The 12,500-nt window shown below is 42.4% G+C and overlaps 3 protein-coding genes across 4 annotated transcripts in view; 1 reads left to right on the top strand and 2 right to left on the bottom strand.

Moving 5' to 3' along the window:
- Positions 1-3,649, bottom strand: part of arpc1a (actin related protein 2/3 complex, subunit 1A) — a 4,732-nt gene extending 1,083 nt beyond the window's left edge. Inside the window, exons 1-9 of one of the 2 annotated variants that reach the window (XM_030352614.1) lie at positions 3,323-3,649; positions 2,645-2,738; positions 2,372-2,476; positions 2,028-2,250; positions 1,777-1,884; positions 1,486-1,589; positions 1,285-1,393; positions 587-662; positions 8-201 (exon numbers count right to left, since the gene is read on the bottom strand). In XM_030352614.1, coding sequence (XP_030208474.1) covers positions 8-201; positions 587-662; positions 1,285-1,393; positions 1,486-1,589; positions 1,777-1,884; positions 2,028-2,250; positions 2,372-2,476; positions 2,645-2,708 — 983 coding nt within the window. In that variant the 5' untranslated portion in view covers positions 2,709-2,738; positions 3,323-3,649. Of the gene's footprint in view, positions 1-7; positions 202-586; positions 663-1,284; positions 1,394-1,485; positions 1,590-1,776; positions 1,885-2,027; positions 2,251-2,371; positions 2,477-2,644; positions 2,756-3,322 lie in introns of both variants that reach the window. The other variant, XM_030352615.1, reaches the window with a different exon arrangement.
- Positions 3,650-5,562: 1,913 nt separating this feature from the next.
- LOC115540981 (proline-rich protein 18-like) lies at positions 5,563-6,875 on the top strand. The gene has a single exon (XM_030352678.1). It carries the CDS (start codon positions 5,767-5,769, stop codon positions 6,799-6,801), a length of 1,035 nt encoding a protein of 344 aa, XP_030208538.1. The 5' UTR covers positions 5,563-5,766; the 3' UTR covers positions 6,802-6,875.
- The window catches only part of abcg2b (ATP-binding cassette, sub-family G (WHITE), member 2b), a 7,258-nt gene continuing 1,633 nt past the window's right edge, over positions 6,876-12,500 (bottom strand). The window contains exons 5-15 of the mRNA XM_030352677.1: positions 12,463-12,500; positions 11,980-12,131; positions 11,601-11,693; positions 10,760-10,908; positions 9,852-10,003; positions 9,132-9,221; positions 8,525-8,649; positions 8,258-8,412; positions 8,061-8,150; positions 7,747-7,802; positions 6,876-7,662 (exon numbers count right to left, since the gene is read on the bottom strand). The exon at positions 12,463-12,500 is cut by the window's right edge and continues 120 nt beyond it. Coding sequence (XP_030208537.1) covers positions 7,515-7,662; positions 7,747-7,802; positions 8,061-8,150; positions 8,258-8,412; positions 8,525-8,649; positions 9,132-9,221; positions 9,852-10,003; positions 10,760-10,908; positions 11,601-11,693; positions 11,980-12,131; positions 12,463-12,500 — 1,248 coding nt within the window. The 3' untranslated portion in view covers positions 6,876-7,514. The remainder of the gene's footprint in view (positions 7,663-7,746; positions 7,803-8,060; positions 8,151-8,257; positions 8,413-8,524; positions 8,650-9,131; positions 9,222-9,851; positions 10,004-10,759; positions 10,909-11,600; positions 11,694-11,979; positions 12,132-12,462) is intronic.

The following is a 12,500-nucleotide window of genomic DNA, read 5'->3' as shown; positions in this document are numbered from 1 at the left end:
GGCTTACGTGATGCTGTTCTGGTGCAGTGTGTCCAGGGCAGTGTTGCGGTCCTCCGTGGTGGCTCTCTTGTCCATGTTCCTGAAGCGCTCCATGGCCGAGATGTTCCTCGCGATGCTCTGCTTGGGCAGGTCCAGCTTGGACACGAAGGTCAGCGTGCCGGCATCGTCGCAACGGAACAGCATGGGGCAGCAGTCGTGGCCCTGGACACAGAGACAACAATGAAGCCTCCGTTGGTTTTGGTGGGAGGGTGTCTGTCTTAGGTCATTTTCTTTTCTACTTCTTTTTTTTTATTTAAAGCATATTCATTTAATTTATTAAACGTTTGATAGAAATTGAACAGCTATTTATTATTATTATTTTCGATTTGTGTCGATTTGTCAATGTGTTAATTTTTTTAAAGGAGACCTTTTTATGTTCTCAGTTACTGAGAGTTTCTTGGGGGGAAATGCTCAATAATTGCATCATGTTCAAACTCAAAGAAATTTGATTGAATAATTGGGAATTCAATATTTACTCAAATAATTGGATTAGGATTATTCTTTTTTTCCATAGTCGAGCAGCCTTAGGGGGAAATGGGGCACCTACCGCCGCCACCACGCTGTTCTCCGTGACGAAGATGACGCTGAGCAGGGGGAGATGCTCCGTCTTCAGCTGAGAAGGACTGAACACATGGACATTCATCACCATTCATTCCTCAAAGAGATCAGCTAGGGCTGAAACCTTCTGATCGGCAGGTCATTTGGTTGGTCGGTGGGCTCTTCTCTGACCAAATTGTCACTGGTCAGACAATCACTGTTGACTTCCATAGGCAGAAAAGGCTAAAGTCCCCCAAGTCCCCTAAGGTCCTCCCACGCTCTCTTCCTCCCGCTTTCCATCTCATTATTAAAAAAAAAAAAAAAAAAAAAAATGCATCCTTGCCTCAACGCCAATTTTCTACTCCCCTGTGAAAGTAGGAGGGATCTGTGAAGTTACCTGTGCACCTAGCAGAAAATAAGCCTTTGACTCTTGTTTTATGCCCACGGATTATATTCTGATTACTTGTAAGAGAATGAGTAAACCAAGACTTCCTTTGGTGGACTACAGCCTTAATGTCATGTACCTTAATTGAACTGATCTGACTCTTTCAAAAAGCCTCCTTTTTTTGTTTAAGCTTACAACTAAAAAGGATGAAAGATGTTCCTTCAAGATGTTGAAGGGACAAAACTTCCTTTGATTATTCTGGAATAACAGTGAGGAACTTTACAACACTGGCTAGTTGTAGGCTCCTTTGAGTCTCAGTGTACCTTGCAATCTTTGCACTGTCCACCACAGTGACCGTGCTGTCATGGCTGACCCAGGCCAGGCGATTACCGGAGGCAGAGAAAGACACAGAGTGGACCCAACCACCTCCACCTGATACAACACACAGAGAGACCATGTCATCCTATTTAGCCAACATGTTAATCACAAGTAAGTGGGCTGTAAAGTGACACAAAGATAAAGACCTGGTCCTCCAAATTCTCCAAGTACAGCCCCGAATGGCATCTTGTTGCCCCAGGGGGTTGGGCCTGGCTTCTCCTCCACCTCCTTTATGTAGGCCGAGAACACCCTGGAGGCCGAGAAAGAGAGAGAGAGAGAGAGACATAGAGACGGAGAGTGGGACAGCGAGAGTGATGGAGAGAGAGAGAGAGAGAGAGAAGGGGTGTATTAGGTCACACGGGATGAAAGAAGAGGTGTGGATTTTATCTAGAATTGTTTAATCTTCCCCAGCATGGTAAATTGTTAAAGAGTCTCACCTGCATTTGAAGTCACAGGAGCCTGCAGCCAGCAGGACGTTGTTTGGATGCCAGTCCAGGCTGAGGATGGTGGAGCGGATGGGCTTCTTGATGTGCTTGCTCACCCACCTGGTGCACACAGACAAATCGCATTCAACATTTGTACGATTCTTTAAAGCGATTTAACGTGTGAAAGCTTTAGCGTTATAAAGAAACAATTACAAAATCAACGTCTGGTTCAGTCACAGCCTTTCAAATATGTCAAGACTCACCAGTCGTTCTCGGACTCAAAGTAGCAGACAGATATGAGCCGTGCACCACTGCCAACTGCAAATTTGTTCTCCAGAGGAGACCACTTCACAAAGGTGGCAGCTCGGTTGATCCTGAGGATGACCAGGGTGGGCTTCCACACACCCTCCTTCTGGGTCCACACGTAGGCATTACGGTCCGCCCCGCACGTTACGATGCGGTCACTCTTAGGGGCCCAGTCAATACCTTTAATACATAAAGAAATGTAAGCATAACAGTTAGCATGAACGTTCGTTGTAATGGATTCCACAAGATGGTCCTTGGTCGTTAAATGAAGTAATGGTGAAATGGGTTGGTTCACATCTACCTGTTATGTGTCCATTGTGCTCCTTCAGCTCATGGGTCTTCACCCATTGGTTTCCACTTTTCTTATGGATGTGAACTTCATGGTTGTTCGGACTGATGGCGAGTTCTGCACACAATTTTTATTTAAATAAAAAGAAAAACACTATTCTGAACAATGCAGACTTCCAAACAACCAATTGGTGTTCAATTAATGCAATGGAGGGGGGAAAAGTAAAACTTTTGTAATTTTAACATTTTGAGTTATGCTGAGGATTATACAAGATGTGGCACTTACGTGTCCTGTCGTGGTTCCACGCGTGGCAGGTGATAGGTTCCAACAGGAATTGATGTAGCGACATCTCGTCTGGGTGCGGTCTAGAAGTGGAAGTCTAGAAAGAGATGGGGTCTAGTAACCGACTCAAATATCAATGCGAGCCTCATCCATCTACTAGCACAACTTCGAATGACAGTAGGCCAACTAGTAAATACTTCCACGTTACGATAAAAAATATTTGTTAATGCCAACAGGCAACATAGTGATTGCTCCTCAGCAGCATAGCGTGGTTACGTGGGATGTCAGAGCAGTAAAAGTGTAGCTAGAAGCTAAGGGACGTTAACATTGGCTAGTTGGCAAACCACTACTACCACTCGATTTTAGTTTGATCGGTACAGGCAGATTTAGAAGGATAACAAATGGGCGTCTATTTGATGTCTCCCGATAACTAACGTTATCCAATCGACCAATGTGGCACATACATCGCTAACGTGAATAAACAACTCGATGAAATAGCCTTGAATTAACTGAGATAGTAGGGCCTACGAAGAAAATGTAAGGTATAAGAAACGTTTTAAAATCAACTAAACCGATATCCTTAGGGATTTGTTATAGATCGCCTAATTCCTTTCGTAGTCTGTAATACATCCCGATAATGCTGCAGTAGGCTACATTACGCTAGCGAAAACGCCGATTTACCTTGCTCGTTTGGTCCTCCTCAGTTGTACAAGCCAGCTAAATTGCTTAAGCTAGGTAAGATTGTTTTATGAATGGACTTGAATTCGCGGACTCTGGGCAGTCGACACGAATTCGTCCAGTATTACCGAGGGAGATGTCAAGACGGCAGGGAGGAGAAGACTAATAGCATTCGGTGATAGCCGTGGGTAACTTGCAAGCAAAACCCGTAGATGCCCCTAGCTGTCAGCTAGCTTAGCATCACGCTAGCTGTTACATTCAATTGAATGGTAACCTTGTTCACGTCGTTACGTTCCCTCACACTGGGTCACTGTTATCAGGATGCAAATGGCGCCCCCAGTGGCCAAAAATTGAAGTGTATATATCGAACTGAGCAGAAAGGAGCGTCTGTGAATAACAATAGTTGCAGAAGAGAACTCACCTAATGAATGAGTCACTGAAGACTAGACCCATTTATGAACGCAAAAATATACAAACTGCATTACACAGTGCAATCTCAAAGTAGCTACCTACTGTCACAGCAATAGCTATTGTAACATTATTTCTCTTTTGCTTCCCAAATCCATAGCAGGCCTGTTGTTTTGGTCATCTACCTTCAGGGATTCTCAAAGTTTGGACAGCTTAGGGCCAATTTAGGAACCCAAAATTTGACTGAGGGCCGCCAAAGAAAAAAAAATCAGGTGGGAAACGCCTTCAGCATCCCAGTGGTGAAAAAAACCATTGCACCGTGGACCTCTGGGAGTGTTAGGTCCCAGAGGTCTAGGAGTGTGAGGTATAAATCACGAAACTGAGGTTCATCCTTTCAAAGTTAATGAACAGTCGGATTAAAACTAACAAATGTAACAGGATTTAATTGAAAGCTAAAGAGAGTCGACTTTTCTCTTTATATCTATGTTTAAGTTAATATTGATATAAAAAAAAAAAAAAAACGTTTATATTTCGGGCCGCCAGGAATGTTTCTGCGGGCCGCCGTTGGCCCGTGGGTCGTACTTTGAGAACCAATGCTTTAGGGGCACTGTTTATGTTTACATTTTTACACTGTTGTTATTAAGGTACACTATGCTACTTATATTTTTCTATAACAGCTCTTTCTATAACTGTTCAAATATAATTTATATATTGTCTTCTGGCCTTTAACATGCCTGTGAGTTTGAACAAATCAAATAGGAGCCCAATTATTTACTCTCCACCACATCTAGTAAGGTTATGGTAAGGCATGCCGCTGACACCAAAATACAAATATACACAAACATGCTTACGTTTATGTTGTTTTACCCAAATGTAATTATTCTCTAAAATGGATGAACCATTCCGTACAACTCCAGAAGAACGATTCTTCGAGGAAAAGAAGGGTGAAATGTGACATTAGCCACGCCATTGTTTTTTTTGTTCAATAAAGTTTTTATCTTTAAATTGTATCTATGCGTCCTCCAGGGGAAAAAGGAGAGGATATTCCACAACATTAATTCACCTTTCAATCTTCCACCACAATCCCCCCCCCACACACACACACTTGTTTTCTCCTGTTGGAAGTCTGCCCACCACAGGGAGTCACCCTTTCCAGCCACAAACACAGGTGCATAAGTTATGATTTTGTGTTACGTCAAAAAAATTCTTTCTCATAGGATGGTTCTGGGTTGCAGCTTGAGTCAATTTTTTGTTCAATATTTTAAGTCCGTCTACCACCCTTTTCATTGCTGCCACTGAGCCCTGGAAGATGTTCTGCGGCCAAGGGCCCATGTTGTCTGCATGTACACCTGTAGAGGTCATGTACACCTGTAGAGGTCACTGCCGCCTTTAGAGGTCATGTACTACTGTAGAGGTCATGACCACCTGTAAAGGTCATGTAAAGTTGTAGAAGGCCTCAATGTCTTTGCATTCATGTCATATGGGGACATTATACACCAAAAGAGCCAAATACAAAGGCATACGGGGATCTCGTGTTTGTAATAGAACAAGCTTTATCACATGTGCTGTACTCCCTTTTTTTTATTGTTTTCATGTAGAGACATGTCTAATAAATGTTTTTTATGTTCAAGTTTTCGTCTTCATCCCTTTTTCCTGATGAGTTTTAATACTGGTTTATTACACAAATAATGAATTATATTCACACAAATTCACATTTTCAAATGTCAGAATTTTAACAAAATGTTGTGGGAGGGTTAAACACCATGTGTCCATGTGTTACATGACAAATATAGTACCACGTGCAAAATACGGTTTGTGTTGACACACGAGGATTAAAAGCAGAGGTTTATTTTAGCTCTCTGAGCTTCTAAGTGAAGATAAGGATGGGCTGTTTGTCGTTCACTTTCTGAGGGTATTACCATGCCTCAGCCTCTCACTACTGACCGAGAAATAGTACACCCCATGTGATCCACACCTGTACCGGGATACGTTAAGGTTGGTGCATCCTGAGAAGCAGTCAGTCAGCCGCCTCACCCCGTATGGCGGTTGATACATCCAACTGGCCTGCTTTACTGAGATCAACAGTTTCCTGTTTTATGCGTGCATCCATTTTTTCCATTGAGTGTTTTCAGTGCATGACTGAACTTTTCTCTTGTTTGATTCTGTGTGTTGCTAAAATGCCTTTCATTCCCCTGGCTGCCTCGTTTGGACACCCTCGCTCGGCCTGTGGTCCAGGACTGGGCGGGGAGAACATGCAGACCAAACGCCTCAGTCTGCCGGCGACGGCCTTCAACAAATCCAAGGCCTCGGTGGACGAAAAATGCATCTCTGTGAAGGAGCGTCCCGCCCTCAACCTGAGGAACTCGGGGAGGAAGAGCCAACCTAAGAGCCGTCTGCCTACTGCCAAGGTAGTAGCAGCACCAGGACTGAACGTCAAAAGCAGTGATCAACGGTTGCCCTCGTCAACGCTCCTCTCAGGAGTCTCCCACCACACACCTTCAAAGGCAGTCGAGGCCGCGTCTAAGATACCGCTGTACAGCCACAAACGCCGCGATGCGTCCTCTATGAAGAGGGACCTACACGTGAACCACAGCGATGTTTGCCAGAAAGAATCTGGTTTTACATTGATGTTGACACCGGAAGCTGTTCACCTTTTGCAGAGGAGGAGCGCTGAGAGAAAACAACGCACGACACTGACAGCTTACAGCACCGCAGCTGGGGCTGAGGCCATGAACAAGGCATCGAAGTCTGGAAGGAATAGGCAAAGCCCCTCAATGCGGCATGTGTTGTTAGCACCACAGTGTGCCTCACCCAGCAGTAGGTTGAACATTGTAACTAACAGTAAGGAGGCTGCTCTGGGTGACATTAGCTCGATAGAGAAGATATCTCCTCTGAACGAACAGCACAAGTATGACGATGTGGAGTATGAGGAGGAGGGAGACTGTGGTGTTGATGAGCTTGTGGTGCTGAAATGCATGGAATGGCTTCGAGGACTGGAAAATGCAGTGGTAACCTTGGGTAACAGCACCAGTAAGGGTACAGAGAGACTCCAAATTTGTAACGGGAAAATTTGAGGCCAAAATGAACTAAAAAACGATTTGAGGTTGCATATAACTTTTCCATGTTTAGTTCAGCTGGATTGATTAATTGAAAAAAGTGACTTTTAAATTAATAGTAAGTATCAGAACAATTTACATTTTTCTTCACATTTATATTTGGAAACAACTGTATTATTTATTTAAAAGTTGTTCATAGATTGTTTGCTTTGAATTTCCTCCGTCTCATCTGACTATCACTTTCGACAAAAGTTTCTGCAAAATGACGACATCAAAATGTGACATTGGACACTTCTTCACATGTATTCAAATACAAATTAAAACATGTTCATCACCAGCTATGTTTATCGATATTAATATAATGCAGTTATTTTTAGATAAAAGATATACATAAAAATGTACAAATATGACTTAATTATTCTCTGCATGGACAGAGGCAAAAAGAGCTATAAGCCTAAGAAGCTTTGTAAAGACTAGTGAGTTGATTGGAAAGCGCTGTACATGTCCACTTGCACTCTTCAGTGTGCTTAGTGGCAGATTATCCTGGCCTAAGGTTCCAGAGTGTGTTTCAGAGAGTGTCAGAAAGAGAGAGAGAACAAAATATAGACAGAAGTATCTATTATATTGTACCTAAAATACCTCAATTAGGGATGTAATACAGATTTTTAACACAGTAATACAGATCATGGCTGCCGGCAGTTGACACATAGACCCACATAAAGACAGGGGTATCACTTCCAGCGTTTGATCCTCCGTAGCTGTATGTAGGCCACGACCAGACACACCGATGAGATTCCGATGAGGGCCACCTGGTTCTGCCAGAAGCCCCAGCGAGAGTAGTCTATTCCCTGGCCTTGTAGGAACATCTCCCCTTGAATGCTGCAGCACAAAACGAGACGAATGTTTTGGTTTTTGAATGGATCTATTTTGTGCATGCGTGCATGTGGTCTTTCTAGCACTCACGTGATGTTGTCGGTTACGTAGAACAACTGTCCCGTCATCTCGGTGATGAACATCGCCTTGTGAAGACAGAAGGATTTATTACGTCACTCTTTAAGAAACACGCTGAAACAGTTCCCCCCCCTGACCCCCCCTGCTAGATGGTTGATTGGAAGGGGTTAATACAGGTCAGCTATACATACCGGATTTTGTTTCCCAGAGTATTTGAGTTAATGTCGGGATAAAATACAAGTTCAACAAATATGAAAAAAGCATCTCAAATGAATTGTATTCCCCAGCCTTAACCCCAATTATACGACATTCACTCTATATCATACGTTCATTCCGTATTTGAAGATACTGATCCACTCCAACCAGGACAGCCAGCTCAGCATATTGTTGAGATTGACCAGAAAACCGCCAAATACCTAGAAGAAGGATGAAGATAAAGATGGATAAAGGATGCCACTCACTTATTTTAGATTGTTGTTCTGCTCAAGCTAGTGAGGAGTTCCTGCCATTTGGTCCGACTCACCATCATGATGACAAATGGAAGAGCAACCAGCAGGTTGGCCATGGCCAGGGAATTGACGGTGGCAGATACCATGAAGGCTACACTGACTGCCCCGATGCTGGTCAGAGTCATGGTCAGCGTGAAGCAAAGGAAACTCAAAAAGGCGGGCTTCAAACCTAGGTCAATGGAAATGCACACGACAATATGACTGTAGGTCATTGCTGGACAGTGGAGGATAATGATAATGGCGTGTTCTTTAGGGTGGCTGTGCGTCAGTGTGTTAAATACCCATCATGTAATAGGAGATGGCTGAGAAGAAAATGTTGGGAACGATGCGATTAGGGAGGAGATCGGCACCGATCTTGGACAGGAAGTAGACGGAGGTACGGTAATACCCATTAGCATTCTCGTGACTGGGAAAAACATTTAAAAAGTCAATGTCAGTGTTTAGCTACTATACAAAACAAATTATACATTATATTAGCAAACTACAATCAGAGTCTGAAGGGAAAAGAAAATGATGGAAAGATAGGAATGTTTGCAATCATCAAATATCTAATCTAATCTAAAATTAGATTAGATTAGATATAATCTAAATCCAAATTATTTTGCATACTTTTACTTCAGTCATAATAATTGCCTGGTACATTTACTTATATTTGGTTACTACATCTTAATAAATCCAGGTGCTTTGGCTAATTTGGCATTTATATTTTTGTATAATACTTTGTAGCCCTGTGTAGTCATTTCTAATGTTTCATTATGAAGATGTTTTATTCTACAGGGCCCAAAATGTAAACCATAAACATGTCAGTAGACCTTGAATGTGTGGTGTGCGATAACCTTGGTGTCACAATGATCATAACAAAACTCAAACTCACACACACACACTCACATGAATACGGATCTCTCTTTGATAAAGAGTTCAACGGCTCCGAGATTAGAAAACACCACATTGATGACAAGGAAGAAGAAGGCCCCACTCCTGTAGAATAAGGAGAAGAAAGAAAACAAGGTCTATCTTGGTGCCATACAGGCCCATTCTACACTCCAGGCTGGCTGACACACAGAGAGAACAGCGTCAGACACAGATGATATCAAAAAACCTTATTCACAATAATAACAAAATAATTAACCTAATAATTGGATGGAGAAATGACAGAATGCTTACTTAAGACTGCGCTTGAAGAAGGTATACCTGTTTTGATCTAGAGGGGAGGTGTAATGATAATATAAGGTGTGGTATACCTGTTCTGATCTATAGTGAGCGCTGCATCGGTTCTATATGGTGAGGTATATAGTATTATAGTGGGCGGTGTCTTGGCTTAGGTCACCTGTTCTGATAGAGGCACACTAGCTATAGGGAGGACTCAAGAGCGGTGTAGTAATGTAAATCCTAAATCAATGTAAATACACCCTTACCTAATTATGCCATGTCTTGCATGAGAAGCGCTCTGGTAGCATGAAACGCAAAACTTGCTCACCATAATGACAAATCATTTCAGGATTTATAACTAAACAATGACCCAAAGTAACATTGCTACCCACGTAATGACTAACATTCATAATGCTACTATGCAATGCTCCCAAATATGCAAAGTTGGGGGGTGGTCACCTGTTCTGTAAGCCCTCGGGGAGGGTTAGGGGTATCTGGTAGTAGATGAGTCCCACCAGCAAAGCAAAGAAAACGGTAAGAGCCCATTGGGCGTAGGAGGTCTGAGGGGTCCTCAGCAGGTTTAGCACCGCCCTGTGAGACAGGATACGCATCTAATACACACACACACACACACACACACACACACACACACACACACACACACACACACACACACACACACACACACACACACACACACACACACACACACACACACACACACACACGTAGACACAAACAGTGACACATCAATAAACAGTCAGGGTTTATGAACAGGATTATATGGCTGAAAAAATGTCATTGTGGCTTGCAGCTGTCTTGCCTGCCTTATCAGGCAGGATTGCACGGGAGGGTAATATAAAATAAAGGGTTAGGTGGAAATCCCAAAGACCCACTATGACACAACATGGTTATGACCTGACTATGACCTGCCTACTAAATTAGACTTTATGTGTAGATCTTATTTATTTTGTTACAGTTACAGTTATTATAGTTATTTTGTTAAAGTAAACTCCCTAAACGATTTCTCTTCACCACTTTTTTGTGTTTTATAAAACACACATGTTGTAGGCTGCTTGCAACCTTGATAGTTTTTTTTAGATTTCTTGATAATTAAATCATAACAATACTGCACAAGTCACAGCCATGGCAACAAAAAATAGATACCTCATCATTTCACCACCTTTAGACCATCGCTTATTAATTTGACCAAGTTAAATTTTGAATGATGAAATATAATTCACCAACACAAGCCAAAATCTAGGGTGTGGGTTAGTTTTCTATTAAAAAACCCACACTCTAGATTTTGTGTGTTTGAATTATGTTTCAGGCAATGAATTACGTTTCAGGCAATGACATTGACTGACCTGGTAGAAGAAGGAGGTCACATAGTCAACCTTCTCCCCCTTGGTCTTCAAGCCTCCTTCGAAGGCTTGGCAGACCTGCTCCACCTCTTCAAACTCCTGCTGACATTGGGGCGACTTGCGGAACTGCACCAGCAACGGATTGTTACCATCTGGGCACAAACAATGTGTAGGGTAGTTTCAGGGTTTTTCACTCCCAGCTGAAAGCTTTGGGGTTCGAACCCCACAGTCCATCTGTAGGCATTCTTAAGCAAGATGAAAGATAACCCTACCTGCTCATTAATGACAAGCAAACAGGAAAAAACAAAACATACAAGTCCCGTTGGGTGATACACTCAATTTGTTCCCTCCATCAATCATTGCATTACCACGCCCCAAAGCTTGTCAACACAAACCTTAAGTGAGAATCCAAGACCAATTATTAAATCATAATAATGATAATGCACTTCTGTGCCATAAAAAAAAAAGTTTGCTTCACCCTGGCGGCTGATTCTTCTCCTTCAAAAAAGACTCTGCTTCTGCCGTGTTACAGGACCCCTGATCGTTTCAACATTGAAGAATGTTTTCCATTGGGTTTTTGTTTCACTTCCTCTTAAAGATATTATAAGTTGGCATTTCAGTTGAAGTTAGTTTAACCCTACAGGTTGCAGTGTTTATTATTTTTGACTGTTGACATTTGGGTTATCAAACCCTCAAAAGACTTTGGACTAGTACTCTCTCTCACTCTCTCTGCGCCTGGGTCCTGGTACTCGCGTTACATTGGTATAAGCATCAGTAGCACAAATGAGTTCTAGTAGGACAAGAACACAGACAACTATAGTAATGAGTGTTTCATGAGGTTTACCTGTAGCAGGCAACTCTAATGTTGACTCAGCTTCTCCGTTGATGATGTCCAGGAAGAAATCAGCAGGGTTGTTGAAGGCCTTAATCTGGTAACCTAGTTACACGTGTATGGTTGAGAACAATAAAAGCCCATCTACTGCTAATTGCTACAAAATCAAGTTTATTCAGCATCACTATTGTGTAACGTTTAAAATAGAACCCGATTTTCACTAGTTATTTAATAACTTATAAACTTATAACTTAATGTTGCCTACTACTTGAGCATTTCTAAACATCTATGGCACATGAATTGTCTAACTTTACTTGGAATTTGAATACAATTCACTGATATTAATTTGTTATCCGGTAACATCTTCCCTATAACGTGGATGCAAACGTACCAAGGAGGCTGAAGTATTCCAAGGCTTTATCAGCTTTGCCTGCATACACCACATCCCCCTTATGCATCAGGGTCAACTGGTCAAACTGCTCGAAGATGGAATAGCGTGGCTGGTGGATGGAGAAGATCACCGTCTTTCCATTCCGAGAGAGTCTGGGCACACATTTCAGGGGCCGTGGTTTACTCATTAAGTCAAGAGAAGAAACCGAGGCTGCAGTGCTGGTAAGCATGCCCAAAGCCAACTATGAGCTCACAGAGGTCCGGAGCTCGGTTATTTTTCTAACGCTAAAAACAGAAAGTAGAAACTAAATACAACTGTATATAAAATCAGCAGTTGAGAACTTCCCAGAGATGAGTGCATCTTTATTTGACAACATTTGTGTGTGTGTGTGTGTGTGTGTGTGTGTGTGTGTGTGTGTGTGTGTGTGTGTGTGTGTGTGTGTGTGTGTGTGTGTGTGTGTGTGTGCTCGTGGGCATTTTGTACTTGTGGAGAAGAGAGATGATACAGTTGGCGGTGTATGC

This window comes from Gadus morhua, chromosome 3 (assembly GCF_902167405.1).
Source record: "Gadus morhua chromosome 3, gadMor3.0, whole genome shotgun sequence".
NCBI lineage: Eukaryota > Metazoa > Chordata > Actinopteri > Gadiformes > Gadidae > Gadus > Gadus morhua.
Note: the sequence above shows the minus strand (reverse complement) of the source record. Positions and strands in the feature narration are given on the sequence as shown.

What these genes read in the sequence shown, in the direction of transcription:
- LOC115540981 (XM_030352678.1), top strand. Translation starts at nt 5,767, where the DNA reads ATGGCGGTTGATACATCCAACTGGCCTGCTTTACTGAGATCAACAGTT.